At 46.1% G+C, this 16,278-nt stretch overlaps 2 protein-coding genes across 17 annotated transcripts in view; one reads left to right on the top strand and one right to left on the bottom strand.

Moving 5' to 3' along the window:
* ENPP4 (ectonucleotide pyrophosphatase/phosphodiesterase 4) overlaps window positions 1–805 on the bottom strand; it is a 15,660-nt gene extending 14,855 nt beyond the window's left edge. For 2 of the 16 annotated variants that reach the window (XM_070245616.1, XM_070245627.1), the window contains exon 1: window positions 160–285. The gene's annotated coding sequence lies outside the window, so the exon portion shown is untranslated. The other 14 variants (XM_001502589.5, XM_070245612.1, XM_014734470.3 and 11 more) reach the window with 14 other exon arrangements.
* Window positions 183–16,278, top strand: LOC138919655 (uncharacterized). Its single transcript, XM_070245628.1, has 5 exons — window positions 183–889; window positions 2,897–3,069; window positions 4,178–4,319; window positions 15,348–15,540; window positions 15,783–16,278. Exons 1-5 carry the CDS (start codon window positions 183–185, stop codon window positions 15,957–15,959), a joined length of 1,392 nt encoding a protein of 463 aa, XP_070101729.1. The 3' UTR covers window positions 15,960–16,278.

Genomic DNA, 16,278 nt, shown 5'->3' with positions numbered 1-16,278 from the left:
CAATGGGACGCTGTTACCCAGGGCGGCCGTGCCGGGAAAGGAAGCCTTGTTGTGCAGTGCCCACTGAACCCAGTGTCCAGCCCATAAAAGGCACTGCAAGGTTGGCTTTAGGGTTTGGTTTTCCAGGAAATGAGTTTTTAAATCTGGTTACATAATTACCATAAACTCCAACATCCAGACAGATGCGCGTCGGTGCCTTCCCCGCGCTCCTCTCGAATCCAGCGCCCGCCCCACCTCCCGCCTCCCCCGAGCCCCCCTCTCCCCTCCGGCCCCCTCCCCTGTTCTGCCCCCGGCAGCCGGCCCGGCCAAGAACACCTGCCTCACTGCCTGCCTCCTCCACGCCGCCCTCTGCCCGGGCGGCTGGCACCTCCCTGCCCTCCGGGCCCCTTCGCGGAGGTCCCCGCCAGCGCCCCCAGGGAGGTGTGTGCTGGGGAGGGGGTGTTTCTCACCACCTCTACTGTCAACGCCCCTGGGAACGGAGCAGAGGGTGGCACCTCCCTCCAGAACGCCTGGCGCGCGAGCCTCACACTCACCTGCCACCGCCGCCGCCGCGTCTCGCCAGCGCGCGGAACCCGACGCGCGTGGGTCCCGGGGGCGCGGAGACCCAAACGTACAGCTGCGAGGTGCGGCTCTTCCTATGGCGCCTGCGCAATGGCGGGCGCTCGGGCGCGGCGAAGAGCCCCCACCGCCCAAAGATCCGCGCTGCGCGGGCGCTCCTGGGGGTGCGCAGCTGCCCGGCGCGCCACCGCTGCTCAGGCTGCCAGCCGGCGGGGCCCCAGCGCGCGCCGGCGTCTGAGACGTGTCCTCGGATTGGCTGGCGGAGCCGCATTAAATGTAACTCCCTCTCCGATTGGTTCGATTCGGGTACCACCTGGAGACAGCCGCCCTGGTAGGGTCGAATTGGATCTAGGAGAGGTTCTTTCCTCTCTCCTCCCACGCCCTTTTAATATCGTCCCCGGGCTGGGTGCCCTTCAGGGGACCTGAAACCAAGTGAGTCCCAGAAAGGCCCTGGCTATTGCCAAGCCGGTGGCCTACTGCCGCGCCGCTATGGCCCCTGGTTAATGTGCACTTGGCGGCTTAGGTGTCCGCGGGGGAAAATCGACTTTGGCTGCCCCAGGGGCCGACGCAAGTCTAGAGCAGCTTCAGGCAGTTCCCGTGAGTTGGGATAAATAGACGATGATTCTTCCAAAGCAATATCTGTCTTAGAGGAGAAGTGAGCGCCTTTACAGGCCAAGTTGAGTGCTGGGCAGTTTACAGATGAGGTTACAAGAAATACAGTGCTTGCAATAGGGAATTCGTAATGGGTACCAACCCAGAAATGGCCACTTCTTTGGACAGACGCGTGTGGGACTGTGCTCCTGCCTTTAAGTGGAAGCTTAGCCAAACAGTTGAATGTAACTTTAAACTTACTAGGAGGAAGAGATATTACCGAACAGAAGTGGATTTATTTGTTAACACTTGGGTTACTCAGGCAGACTTGGCAAAGAAAGGATAGTGTCTTTTTCCTGTTTGTATCTTCCCTGCCAAACAGAACACGGTATAGAAAAAAAATCGCGAAATGATGATTGAATTTAATGGAACGTTCTATGGTGCTCTGGATTCATTGCCCTCCCCACCCCCACCTCGTTAGAATGCAAACTCCAAGAGGATATTTTCTTTCGTTTAGCTAATGTAGCTCCAGCTGGTGCTTAAAAACATACAATTAAATGAATTTAAGAATACTAGTCACGGGGCCAGCCTGGTGGCATAGTGGTTAAGTTCCCACACTCCTTTTCTGTGGCCCAGGGTTTGTGGTTCGGATCCCTGGTGTGGGCCTAGGCACTGCTTCTCAAGCCATGCTGGGGCAGGCGTTCCACATATAAAATAGAGGAAGATGGGCACAGATGTTAGCTCAGGGCCGATCTTCCTCACCAAAAAGAGGATTGGTGGCGGATGTTAGCTCAGGGCTGATCTTCCTCAAAAAAAAAAAAAAAAAGAGTACTAGTCATATGTAATATTCTCAGGTTTTAAGGATTTAATAGATGTAAACTCCGTACCTGGATTAGTAACCTGCAACAGTGGACCTTAGAAATCAAGGTCTGAGCTTTAGAGTATAGCCATTACCAAGACCCCAGAGTCCAAAAGCAGCTTCACAGACAATTTGAGGCCGGGTGTATTCTGTCGATTATTAGTTTGTACCTTCATAATTCCAGTTTCAAACCTCGAGGCTGGCCTGTGCATTGGTGAATTTGGGCATCTTAGATCCTTGGGCTGTCAGAGCCAGAAGTCAGGCAGAGGCGTGTAGTTCAGTGCCTAGACTCTGCCAGACCTGAATTTAAATACAGTACTGGGCCAGCCCTGGTGACCACTAGTGGTTGAGTTCAGCATGCTCTGCTTTGGTGGCCCAGGTTCAGTTCCCAGGAACAGACCTACACCGCTCTGTTAGTGGCCATGCTGTGCTGGCAGCCCACAAACCAAAAAGAAATAGAGGAAGATTGGCACGGATGTTAGTTAGCTCAGGACGAATCTTTCTCAGCAAAAGTAAAAAATAAATAAATAAGTAAATAAGTGCAGTACTCACTCTGCCACTCGGTAGCTGAGCACTCTTGGGCCAGTCTCTCAACCTATTTGAGCCTCCATTTCCTCGTTTACAAAACAGGTACTCTAGTACAGCCCCAGCCTCTGAGGGTTGTCGTCAAATAAACGAGATAAAGCAGGCGAATTACTCAGCACGGTGTCTGACGCACGGTAAGTGTTAGCAATGATCATCACTATGGCCAGAAAAATGTTCCCCAACCTGAATAATGGTCAGAGGAAGCCTGAATTCTGGGGAGATTTAATGTCCCATATAGCAGAACCTCAATTTTCTGGCATTTGGGGCATATGATCACGCATATCCTTTTTGTTCATTCACTAGGTGCGTGACTGCTTACAGAATAGATGAAACTGATGCCTTAGGGGTCAGACGTGTGGTGGAGACGCAGCTGGATGGACATCAGAAGAGAAGGGCTCCCTTCGTCCATTGCCGCTGCCAGTGCCCGCAAGGCTGGCTCAGACCAGGGAGTCCTGTGCAGTCTGCTCTCCTCCTCCGTAAGATAATGGGATCAAGGCCAAAAGGACAAAATGATTCATAAGGATCTTTTGGCACCCAGCTTCTGTTATCCTCCAAATATTTACTATTTCGACCACAAATGAAAACCTGTTTTCGGATGGGCTTAGATAATAAGGATATTTAGAATCTTGTGAAACAGGAAGTCCAGAGGTAGGGCAGCCTTCAGGACTGGTTGAATTAGCAGCTTAACAATGTCACCACCTACTGGGTTCTTTCTAACTCTCCACTCGGCTGTTAACAGAGTTGGCTGCTGGTTCATCTAGCGGTAAAGATAACTAACAGTAGCAACAGGAACCCTATGATTCACTTTTCACTTCCACTGGGCGAAAGAAGTGACTTCTAGGTCTTTTCTTCGTTGTCTCTGAAGCCTCCTGAAACCATCTCCTTCAAACATTTTGACTAGAATTGTGTCATAGGCCCAATCTAAGCCAGCAAGGAATATGGAATGCCCAGTGGACCAGCTGAGTCTTGAGCTGAGTTCTCTTTCCCAAAGAGCACTTCTTCTCTCAGTGGGAGTGAGGTGGAATGGGTGGTGGCAAGTCCACCGCAAGTCCACAATAGGATCATTGGAAGAATTTAATGACCATAAAAGAAAATATAACTAACGTAAATCCTTCATTTCCATTGTGATTTTTAGACATAAATATTGTTTTACTTAGGTAGGCAAAATAATAACATTCATTTATATTGTTCTTTAAGTTCAGCTTTTGAAAAAGAAATTTTATATAAATCTTAGAAGTATGGATAAAGTTTAAACCCATTTTGTGTTAGAGGTTAAAATGAGCTAGAAACAATAGTCTAAACCCATCATTTACAGATGAACGTTGTGCCCCATAGTGAATTGACTTGGCTAAATTCACAAAAACTCATTACAACTGGAGTCTTTGCCTCCACAGCCAATGTTAGGTTGGGAAACAGCATGTTATTGGCAGGTTCCTTTTCCCCCCATTGGCTAGATTCAAGATTTAGCATTTATTCATTAGCGTAAAATATTTGTATGCCGTTTTCAAAATCAAAGGCATAGCTCTTTGTATGATTATTTCTTTTTGAAACTCCTAATTGGGATGCATAACTCATTGCTGGCAGGAATGGGTCAGAAGTTAGAAGTTACAGGAAAAACGTTTCAGAGCAAAAGCCACACCCTGCCCAGAGAAAAACAATTCCTGTCCACTGCTCAGCTCAGCAGCAAAACTGAAACTAGTGACTCGAATTTCAAATCACTACGAGGGTAAGTTTCACTTTTTAATAATTATTAGCTGTTAATGTAAAGAAAACATAATACAGGTTTTATCTTAAATATAAGGGGGGAAGGGACCTTATGAATCATAGTACTTGAGTAATTTTGGAAGTTCATTTAACTAAAACTCTCTACCCACCCCATTTTCAGTAAGATTACTTTAGTAAGTAAAATAAAGTAAGATTATTTAAATAATCTCAGTCAAGTGGACCGTAAACTATTTTTAACTGCTTTTGTTAAAAGTGATTCTGTATTAACCATCAAGAACTATTTAGTGTTACAAATTCTTCACTCTAAGGGAGTTTTTTCAAGCGTTGAATAAAGTTGTGCAAGCAACAGTAGAAATTTTTTTTTGAGGCTTATGTGGAAGACAGTATGTGCAATTTTTTAAAAGATACAAAATCTGTAAGATTTGGTGCAGGGCCTCAAGGTGCCTCTGGTCCAGAAAGGCCAATGGCGAGGACCTCACTCTGTTGCTTTGCCTGCCCAGCATTCATTTTCCCTTCTTTTGGTGGTTCCTCTAGGAAATCAGCCCTTTCTTAGTCATGGGCGTCAGGTGGGGCTGACCACAACTCCTCTCATCTCCAGCATGGACTCCTAGGGTGACCACTTATCCCATTTTGCCCTAAATTGAGGGGTTTCCTGGGGCATGGGACTTCTAACGTTGAAACTAGAAAAGTCCCAGGCAAATCAGGATGAGCTGGTCATTCTTACTCTGACCCCAGCCTGGCCTATTAGAGCCACTTCCACTCCCTTGACCACAGGAATTGGTTCCGTGACAGGGACATACCCTAGGAGAGACCAAAAAGAATCTGAAACTTTTGTTGAAACAATTGAAAAAGGGTCAATCTTTCAGCAGCAGCTGCTCAGTAGGTAGAATATAAGCCTAGAGCTGCTGGTGATCATCATTGTCACCGTAAAGGGAAAGTGTACCTGGGAATGATGCCAACTCAGAGAAAGTAGAGCCGAGAGATGGCACCTGATGCCTGATGACATTGAGCACTTGAATCCAAGCTTACCTGAAGCTCCATCTGTGGACTCTTCATTCACATGACTCAATAAATTCTCCTTGTGCTTCAACTAGTTTTCATTGGGTTTCTATTACTTATTTCTAAAAAGGGGGTAAGAGAAGCAAACATTTGCTTACATTATACTATCAAGTAAGGTAAGTGTTATTAAAAGAAGTCCAAAAGAGGGGTAGGTTCAGTCCTGCAGAGGTGAAATTCAGCGGGAGGAATCAGGAAAGAGATCCTGCATGAGCTGGTTTTCACTGGTTCTTGCAGGTTAGGTGGTGTAGTAGTTTCTCACTGCTGCTGTAACAAATTACCACAAACTTAGTGGCTTAAACAACACAAAATTTTTACCTTACAGTTCTGGAGGTCAGAAGTCTAGAATGGGTTGGCAGGGCTGTGACCCTTCTGGAAGATCATAGAAAGAATCCATTTCCTTGCTTTTTCCAGCTTCTAGGGGCCATGTACATTCCTTGACTTGTGGCCCCAGTCTCCGTCTTCAAAGCCAGCAGCCTAGCGTCTTCTCTCTCTCTCTGACTCTGCCTTTTCTGCCTCCTTTTTCCCTTATAAGGAAACTTGTGATTACTTGGGCCCACTCGGACAATCCAGGATAATATTTCCCCATCTCAAGATCCTCCCCTTACTCACACCTGCGAAGTTCCTTTCACCAGGCAGGAGAACACAGTCACACATTCTGGGTGTTAGGCTGCAGACATCCCTGGGAGGCTGTTAATGTCTGGCTGAGGGAATAGCATCAGCCTGGGCACCAAGACAAGAAAAGTGTGTCAGTCCTCAAAAATAATTCCATTTTCCTGAAAAATAATGACGTATATTTGGGGAGTCATTAGGATTGAGGCTGGACAGGTTGATTAAGACCATATTATTTTGTAGACAAGGAAGGAGTTATACTTAATTCAGCAGGGAATGACTTACAACGCACGGTGTTATTTGCATTGTGGAAATAACAGCGAGTATCACATTGTCCCCGCCCCCACAAAGTTTACAATCTAGTAGGAGAGAAAGACCTCTATATATAGAGGGACCACATTTGCCCAGGATAGTCCCGGCTTCTGCCTGTTGTCCCACATAAATATTCATAGTGGCCCCTTTCACTCTCAAAAATGTCCTGGTTTGGATGATAAAGTATATAGTCCCCCCACTTAAGTGCCGTCATCCTCAGTATTTATTGAATATTACTAGGTAGGATCTCTGTGTTAGGCCCTGGGGAAAAGCAAGAGACAGAGGCAAGTTTTCTGTGTTCAAGTCGTTCACCATCTAGTTTTAGATTCTAAAGATGTCTATAAAGTGATAAGGTAGTGCAAAAATGATTCAGTCAACAAGGCAGCAGCATAAGTGATAAGCAAGAGAAAGAGAAAACAGGCGTTTCAGACAACAAGAGCCATAAGAAGAGAGGGTCCCAGGCTGCACGTGTGGGCTGGACCCGTTGGCTGCTGGAGCTTCAGGTGTGGTCAGCCTTGTGGGGATCAGAGGCAAGAGGGACACCTCGGTCACTTGTTATGAGTCAACAGAGAGTGAGAAAAACGTCACTGTCTTGTGTTTCATTTCGGTACTTCATGGAATCCAAGACACTCCCTATTTGAAGAAGCCCTATTATTTTATGTACCACTAAGAAAAACTGTAGCCAATCAGCTGTAAGATACATCCTGATTTCAGAGATGATAAAATGTGAAAAAATATGTATTTTAAAATCAGGGAAATAACATTTTCTCTCTTCCCAAATGTAAAGACTCTTGCTAAAGGGGCTCATCTCTGGACTAAAGTAAGTTTAATTACTCTACATTTTATTTTTTATTATTTGGTGTCTCTAATCATTTGATCATTCTATAGCTTTTCCTCTGAGGATATTCATAGTCTCTTAAACTATGGAACTACAAAAACTGTGTGTAGAATTTAATAAACATTCTCCTTAACGTAGTGATTTAAGGAATTCCCTTTACCCATAAATCCCCCCTAGGGTTCCGCTTGAAATCTCCAGAATTACTGTAACTCCCTTAGGATATTTAAGAAGCTGAACATTTTAATTGGGTTTAGTCCAGATAGAGTAATATGTTAGTTAACTAACATATTTGCATGCATTAGTTTACAGTTTCTCAAACTGGCCAAATGACAGAATTACCTGTGGTTTTGTTAAAAATGTCCCAGGTCCTTCCCCTGAAGATTTGGATCCAGTAAATCTTGTGTGGCCTCTGAGACTCTATTTTTTACAAGCACAGGGTGTCTCATTATCAGGCATGTTCAGGAAATATTGGATTAGATAGTAATTAGTACCCTGGGATCCTGCTGCATTATACAGAGGCGTGCAGCCAACAGGGCACCAGGGGGACACTTGGATCTGGGAAGAGGTTGTTGCATGAAACATGGGGGCTCTCTGCACTAAACGGGGAGGAGGCTATCTGGGGTCATTAATGCTTTAGGCGGGCAAGGAGATCTAGTAATAACTGAACTTGAATTTGCTTGGTCCTTTATAGTCTGCAAAGTGCTTTTACGTCAGGATCTTATTTGGCTTCCATAACTGGCCTGTAAATAAACATGACCTTTATACCTGTGTTATTCCTAAATCACAAAGGTTAAGGTGCTCACCTAAGGTTCTATGGGAATGACAGAGCTGAGCCCTGATCCCTGATCTGACCCAGCCACACAGGCAGTGGTGGTGGCAATGGACAAAGGGAGCCCTTCTCTCCTGATGCCCATCCAGCTGCTGTCTCCACTACACGTCTGACCCATAAGGCAGTCAGTTTCATCTGCTCTGTAAACAGTCATGCACCTAGTGAAGGAACAAAGAGGACATGCACGATCATATACCCCAAATGACAGAAAATTTAAGTTCTGCTGCATTAGACATTAAATTCCCCCAGAACTCAGCCTTCCCCTGCACATTGTTCAGGTTGGGGAACGTTTTTCTGGCCATAGTGATGATCATCGCTAACACTTACCGTGCGTAAGACACTGTGCTGAGTAATTCCCTTGCTTTATCCCATTTATTTGACGACAACCCTCAGAGGCTGGAACTGAAAGAGGGCCTGTTTTACAACTGAGGAAATGGAGGCTTGAGTAGGTTGAGACACTGGCCCAAGATTGCTCAGCTACTGAGTGCAGAGTAAATATTTAAATTCAGGTCTGGCGGGTTCTAGGAATTGAACTACATGGCCCCTGCCACTCCTTCCAGCTCTGACAGCCTACAGATCTAAGATGACCTTCCAGCCTTGAGGTTTGAAACCAGAATTAACTATGAAGGTACAAACTAGTCATCAACAGAATACATCCAGCTGCAGATTGTCTCTGCAGCTGCTTCTGGACTCTGGGGTCTTGGTAGTGCCTGTACGCTAAAGCTCAGACCAAAGGCGTCAAGACCCAGCTCTCTTAAGTGCTGAGGCACACACGCTAACAGGACAGTACAGGTAGATTATAGAAGAGGATAAGAAAAACAGATGAATTTTTAAAATTGTACCTGAGATTCCCAGATAATTTCAGATTTGCTTTGTACCACCTTGGGTTGTTTTAGGCTGATTTCCATTCCTGAAGATACCTATCCCCTCTTCTTTGCCATGAGCAAAACGGGCTGGGCCTTTCCTATTTCTGAGCTGTCATGAATGCAATCTGCCTTATTTAACCTAAGGCATCTGGGTCCGTTATGTAACTGCTTTTGTTAGACATATGGGCATATATTTGCAGTAATTTAATTGTGTTAGTGCTTCCTGAAGGTAAAAAATCATACAAACAAACAAAATAGAAACTTTTAATAAATGTAGCTCTTTATAGTAAAACCCAAAAGTTAAAAAAGTAAAACAAGCGATTATTACAAAATTATAGGGCTAGATGAGAGCCCAGAGTTTGGGGCGGCTCATTCATGCTGCCTGCCCAGGCCTAGACTGGGTCTAACAGATTCTGCAGACTCCAAAACAGATTATGTAGCAAGAAATTTGGTGAAGCAAAAGATATGGTGAGAAGACAAAGTCAGATTCTGCAGTCAGACCAGCTCAGGAAAGAAGGAGAGGGGTTTCTGGCCTCTTTCCCGGAAGCTGGTGGAGTCCTGACTTCTCACCATCACTGTTTTAGATGGTAGTGATATCGTTACTGACTCCACCAAGGACACCCAGGCCCAACCCCCCACATGACACCCAGCATCCTGGTTTCCACCTGCCCTCACAAGCTTCTCAACCACAGGCCCAGATGTTCTCGAGGCTCACATGCTGTGGTCCAGCCTCTGGTGAGTCACTGAGTCACTGAGCTGCTCATTTTCCTCTCCAGGAAACTCCTCTCCAGCACTCAGACATTCTTGGGCCAATAGGCTATTTTGCTGTCATCTTGGATTTTTGCCAGGGTCACCCAACGATTTGCAGAATCCCCCCAGCAACTCGTGAATTTCAAATGACTCTCCTGTGTCTCTCATGTACTCAGCGGCCTCTCTCAGCTGCTTATATGTAGCCCTCAGACCATGCGGGACCTCCCAGAGATTCTCAGCAGTTAGCCGCCTGTCTCAGTTGGCTAAGGCTGCCATAACAAAGCACCGCAGGCTAGGTAGCTTGACCAACAGAAACTTATTTTCTCATGATTCTAAAGGTTGGAAGTCCAAAATCAAGGTGTCCGCTGGGTTGGTTTCTTCTGAGAGACTCTCTCTGTGACTTGTAGATGGCCATCTTCTCCCTGTGCCTTCACGTGATCTTCCCCCGTGCATGTCTGTCCTAATTAATCCAGTCTATATTGGGTTTGAGACCACTCATATGACCTCATTTTACCTTAATTACTTCTTTCAAGGCCCCATCTCCAAATACAGTCGTTCTGAGCTACTGAGCGTTAGGACTTCAACACGTGAATTTGTGAAGGGCACAATTCAACCCACAACACAACCTACTCAAAGACGTGGCTGGTCCACTTGCCAGTGTGACTTACCTCTCTGCCTCTGTGCTCTGCCTGCTCATCAGTGTCCCACACTTGCTGGCCAGTGTCACACGACTACTTGCTAATGTCAGCCCCTTGCCTGGCTGACTGACCATTGGGCTAAAGAGACCTCTTGCTTCCTAGCACCACAAGCTGACTCCTCACATCACCTGCTTGCAAAGCTGCCCACCCCTTGCTTCTTATCTCCTCCAGCAACACCTCAGGCCGCCTCCTTTTCTTCCCAGGCCCCTGCTGTACGTGCCTCCTGAGCTCCTTGCTTCCCTGCCCCTTACTCTCCAGTCTGCACTCAGCAGCCACGTGGAGCTTGTCAGCTGGAAAATCACTTCCTGTGACTCACCTGCGAAGACCCCACACGTGGTCTCTCGTCATATTCAGAATTGATCCAGGGTTCCTACAGTTGCTGCTGATACCTCGTACCACCTGATCCCTGAGTATTTCTTGGACCTCAGTTCCCTCCAACTTGCTGCCTCGAACACATCATTCTCAACAAACTGGCCTCTACTTCACAGACATGAAGCTCATTGCTGCCTCAGAGCCTTTGCCCCAAACCCACTGCCTGAATCAGCCTCCGCACCAGCTTCTCGGGTCTCCCCCCACACACTCACTAAATCTCTGCCGAAATAGAAATCCTCTTGGTTAATATAGTTTATACAGTTGTTAACAATTATTAATAATTAAATAGCTGTTAATAATTAAACTTGTTATAATTGTCGATAATTTCAAATGTTTCGAAAACTGCAATTTTGTAAAAACTTAAAATTATAGGGATAAAATTTATGCCAATTAATGTTCTTTTCAGGAAGAACACCATTTAAGGCACCCGAGGTAGATGGTTGTCTTATTTCTCAAAGGCCTACAGGAAAGGAGATCATAGACAATTTTTCAGAAGCCCATTCTTCTGTTTAAAGATCTGAATTATGAATTCTGCCAAAACCAGTTATGCGATTGCAGGCAAATTAGTTAATCTCAAGTCCCTTGTAAAATGCAAAAATTTCCATTTGCCATCCTCCAAAAGTTGTGTGGTACTCACGTGGGACATGCTCCAATGAGAGAATTACTCTGAGAAAGTACTGAGCAAGTCAAAGGAGAGAGAAGCTTTTGAACTGACCTGGGTAGTTCACGCTGTGTTTTAGTACGTGCCTCTTCATTGGGGAGAGATGGAGAACATTATTACTGATCCTTCACACGGCGTTCTCTGTTGGAGTGTCACAACCTTGTTTCTCTTTTCTCTGATTTTCACTTTTAGTTTATCTTATGCCACTTTTAGTCCTTTCTGGAATAAGGTAAAGTTGCATATAAATACATTTTATTTACTTTTATTTTTTTTGTGAGGAAGATTGGCCCTGAGCTAACATCTGTACCAATCTTCCTCTATTTTGTATGTGGGATGCTGCCACAGCATGGCTTGATGAGTGCTGTGCAGGTCCACACCCAGGATTGGAACCAGCAAACCCCCGCCTGCCAAAGTGGAGTGCGCAAACTTAACCACAACGCCACCAGACCAGCCCCATAAATACATTTTAAAACAACACTCGGGGCTGGCCCCATGGCTGAGTGGTTAAGTTCGTGCGCTCCACTTCGGAGGCCTGGGGTTTCACTGGTTCGGATCCTGTGCGAGGACATGGCACGGGGCTCCTCAGGCCACATTGAGGCAGCATCCCACATGCCATAACTGGAAGGACCAACAACTGAAAAAAAAACATACAACTATGTACTGGGGGGATTTGGAGAGAAAAAGCAGAAAAAAAAAAAGGTTGGCACCAGTTGTTAGCTCAGGTGCCAATCTTTAAAACAAAAGAAACACTCATCCTTTGTATACTTGAATCATGCTTAAAAAAATTAATTTAAAAGTTCAACTGTGGTGTGTGTTTTATTGGCCCTTTCCTTTCAATAATATGAAGATGGCTGGAGTCATTTTGCAAATAGGGAAGCAGAAAACATTAAAATAACCTAAGATCTGAGTTCACTTACCTCTCCCCTCACCAACCCCCCACAACACACATTTTTTTTTCTTTTTGATTTCTCAGTATGAACCTAAAAATATTTCTTCCCTAAGAATGGTTTATAATACACAAAATGATTATTTCTAAAGGTATTTAAATTTATGAATGACTAAAGAAAGTGAAAGTGAAAAGGGGCCTCAGAGATTATTGAGTTCAACCCTGCATTTTACATGTAAAAAGCGTTAATTACCTGCTCGGTTCTAAATAGCAAGTTTGAAACACCCGTTCCTTCCCTGCGGACATCATGAAACTGTCATCTTCTATTGTGCTCGTTTGAACGGCTTTCTGAGGCACATTTGTACGCACGTGCTTCCTGGGTACTTCAGGAACTTTCTAAGCACTGGAGTAGCTTTGTAACCTGAATCTCTTCCATCTGTGCAGACGCCTGTGTCTGGATCTGTTCACTTGGCAGGTTGACACGGGTGCACGTCGACCCCAGGGCAATCAGTTGAACAGAAAGATTTTTCTCGTCTACAAGATGCATTTCAAACCCCTAAAACTTCCATAGGGCTTTCTTTGTTCCATGGGGAATTAAGTGGGAAAGATAGAATGTCTCAATCCAAATATTTTCATTCCATACTTTACCGAGGGCCTACTGTGTGCACAGCTCTGTGCTAAACCAGGTAAGAAGAATACTCAAGAGTTTGCTTCTGCAAGGACCTGGTAGTCTAGCTATCATCACCACAACTAGGAGAATATCACCAAGCAAATGCTTGGATGCTGGTGGTCAGATGCACCATCTTGATTGAATGTTTAACAGGCTGTAACATGCCCGCGTGGCTTGGGTGAGAATGAAACTAACAGGCTTCTCCTGTTTCAGTAATGGGGGAAAACATAGACATCTCAAATGTTAGGACTGAAAAGTACCTTAAAACATGTGTGAGTCCATCCCAGTTGCTGTCCAGATGAAGAGGCTAAGGCCCGGAGAGGGGCACGCTCAAGATCACAGCTCTTTATTGTCAGACCTGGGACCTCCAGCTGGTTCCCACTGCGAGTCCTGAGCTATCTCCTTTCTTCACTTCCTCATACTCTCTCTGCCTTTGAGCAATAGCTCGGTGCTCTGGGGCAAATGTGCTATAGCTGATGTTGAGGTCTGGAGGGCAGACATTGGGGGATTCTCACCAATGTTCGGGCATCCCAGGAGAGCATAAGGCAGATTTCCTTGTTTTATTTGCTATCAGCATTATAGTCTTCATCTTAAGGCAGAGTTTAGGATGGAAGTACTCTGAAGTTGCTCCCCCCGGTAGCTCACGCTGCTCCTAGCATACCATGCCCCACTTGTCCCGCAATACTGTGCTTGGACCACAGGCTTCAGGTGGATGGAGAAGAAAATACCACCAGCAACACTACGCTGGTGGTCAGCTGGGCACCACCTCTGTGGCTGGTGCCCGATGGCTGTAGAGTGTGTGCACAGAAATAGCGGAGGGGTTGCCAGAGACCTAAGCTCCTTCCCCAGCTCTCAAACAAGTATTCTGGACCCTGCTTCTCTGCTGCTCCTGTTTCTGATGTCAATTGATGTGGCCAAGGTACCTGACCGCACATGTCTTTGCCATCCATTTCTCTCCTGCTTGTGTGACCTGCCATATCTCGGGACGTAACTGTTTAACTGGACCCATTCACAATGGGGAGGGAGGTGCTCAAGAGACGAGCCAGGATGCAGATGGCAGGAGGAAGTTCCTTCCGGCACACAGAGCCCTGTACTGGGGAGGTCCACCACAGACTGTCAGGCTCTGCTCTTGGGCTAATATTCAAGGGCGGGGGGCGTGTAAGAGTAAGGGCAGGCCAACAGAGTAAAAGGATCTGAGTCCTGAGTGCTGAGCACGTTACCAAGAAAGTGACATGTCATGGACCCGCCGACCAGATCTAAGATGTAAAATCAGAATTGGCCCTGGAGACACTGTGAAAACCAGGAACAAGGTTAGACGAAGACCACAGCAAAGTTGACGACGCTGAGTTATAGAGTGCTGGGGAAGAGCTTACCAAAACCCTCCTTCAAGGCCAGCTTTGGTTCTAGAGAATGAGAAAGGAGGTGTTCAAGGGGCTCGTCTATGGTAAAAGAAAGGACAAGAAGTGTTAGACTAGGCAGGCCATGACGTGATCATAGACACACGTGCTTGAATAAGGCCTGTCCTAAGAACGGGCTGTCTCCCACACCTGTGCCCTCTGGGCTGTTTCCACTGCCACTGCCCTTGGTCACACCTACTGCTACTCCCCTGACCTTGAATTGTATCCTTATGAGCTATCCTGGCCTGGCCTGAGACTAGGCCCTCATACTTATGGATCATTAAACTGGAAAGAACCAGAAGAACAGGAGGCAAACAGCAGTCACTAGTCTGTAGCAACCGTTTTGACGATTGTTTTGCCGGACGATATGCACCAATGATCTTGGTGGTTACCTGCGGAGAGTGAGTGAGGCTGAGAGCGTGTCCTGAGGCAGGAGGGAGATGAGCACGGGGAGGTGGTTGGGAGAAATTTTCACTTTTTATTTTACATTGTTTGAATTTCTTCTATTGTATCTGTGTGAACCTGTAGCTCCTGAGCCTGTGCCAAAGCAGACGGCTTCACAGGCCAGCCGCTGGCACCGCCAGCTGCGGGTGGCAGTGGAGCAAAGTCAGGGGGCTGTGTTGCTCAGGGCAAATCCCAGAACCTTGCCACGCCTCAGTTTGCTTATCTTTAAAATGGGAGCAAAGGCAATGGTCCCAGCTAACTCACAGGATTTGGGCTTTTTGTTTATCTGTTTTGTGTTTTTTTGGCTACTTGATATTTCCATGCGTTGTAGCTCTGACCTAATGACTGGTGATTGAACAAGGTGAAGGGTCAAAGGCAGACGAAGTGATTGGAGCCCAACTGGATGAGTTAACGAACCGATATGTGTCGCAGTGAACTACTTCTGCCTGGCTCTCCAGAGAGCTAAAAACAGGACCTAAATAATATCATTTCCAAGAAAAGAAAGCCAGCAGCATTTTGCCAGAGTGGCAGAAGAAGGGGGTCGACCCTGTTTTTGATGGCCTTATGAATTTTAAACAAGCACGGGAAAGCTCTGGAGACTTTTGTTGAGATATAAATCTCTCCCCCTCTCCTGTTAGAAGGCTCCATGGACAAAACACTCTCCAAATGCTCACTCTTCTGCCAGTGATGTTAAGGAGGAAATGTGCCTTTAAAAATCCTGCCCTCCCTGACCTCACAGGGACGGGGCACAGAGAGGGCCAGCTCACAGATCCATGCAGCCACGCAGCCACCGTGATCAGGTGCACGGCCAGGAACACGCATCTGCAATTGGTAAGCGTACTTTACTATGGAACTAGCTTCCTGTCTTCCCTTAGTTTTAGACATGCATGGTCTCTGTATAAACACAGACACATGTACAGACATAACGTAAGTCAGGCAGTCTAGAAATGTAGAAAAAAGAGTAAAATTCGTCCACAAGCCCACCGCCCAGAGGCAACTGCTCATGACAGTTTTGTGTGTGTGTATTTTTGAAAAGTATATTTTCTTTTACATATATTTAAATTTTTTCGCAGGATAGATACATCGGAAAAACTGCAACTGAGGACGAAGAGGTTAAAAAAATCTTCCCTGGGCAAGAAGAAGAGAACAAAACCTTTGAGATAAGCTTTCCTAACACAGCTGTGCATATCCAGCATGATCAACGGTTGTTCAAAAGTAACCAGGTCTTTCTGTCCCTCCCTCGTATGTGAGTGAGCATCTTTCCCGGGAAGTCAAGGTCCAGACATGGAGATTCAGCCTCGCAAGGCCAAATGCAAGTTGAAGATGAAAACAAACCAGAAAAGTCCAGATGGTCAGGGAAAAGAAAATTCAGTCTTCAAGGCGCCAACCAGCACAGCCACTTGGTTCCCATTCCCACCTAAAACCCCAGCACGTGCTCCCCCTCTCCCACCTAAAACTCTAGATAAAAACCTCTACCTCTTTCCCTTCAAGGAGGTGGATCTGAGTTCTAACTCCCATCTCCTCATCTGGCTGCCTTTTGATAATAGTAAACCTCTTTTCTTGCCACAA

The sequence above is a fragment of the Equus caballus genome, chromosome 20 (assembly GCF_041296265.1).
Source record: "Equus caballus isolate H_3958 breed thoroughbred chromosome 20, TB-T2T, whole genome shotgun sequence".
In the NCBI taxonomy this organism is placed as follows: Eukaryota; Metazoa; Chordata; class Mammalia; order Perissodactyla; family Equidae; genus Equus; species Equus caballus.
The sequence above is the reverse complement of the archived record's forward strand: the minus strand, read 5'-3'. Positions and strand labels throughout refer to the sequence as shown.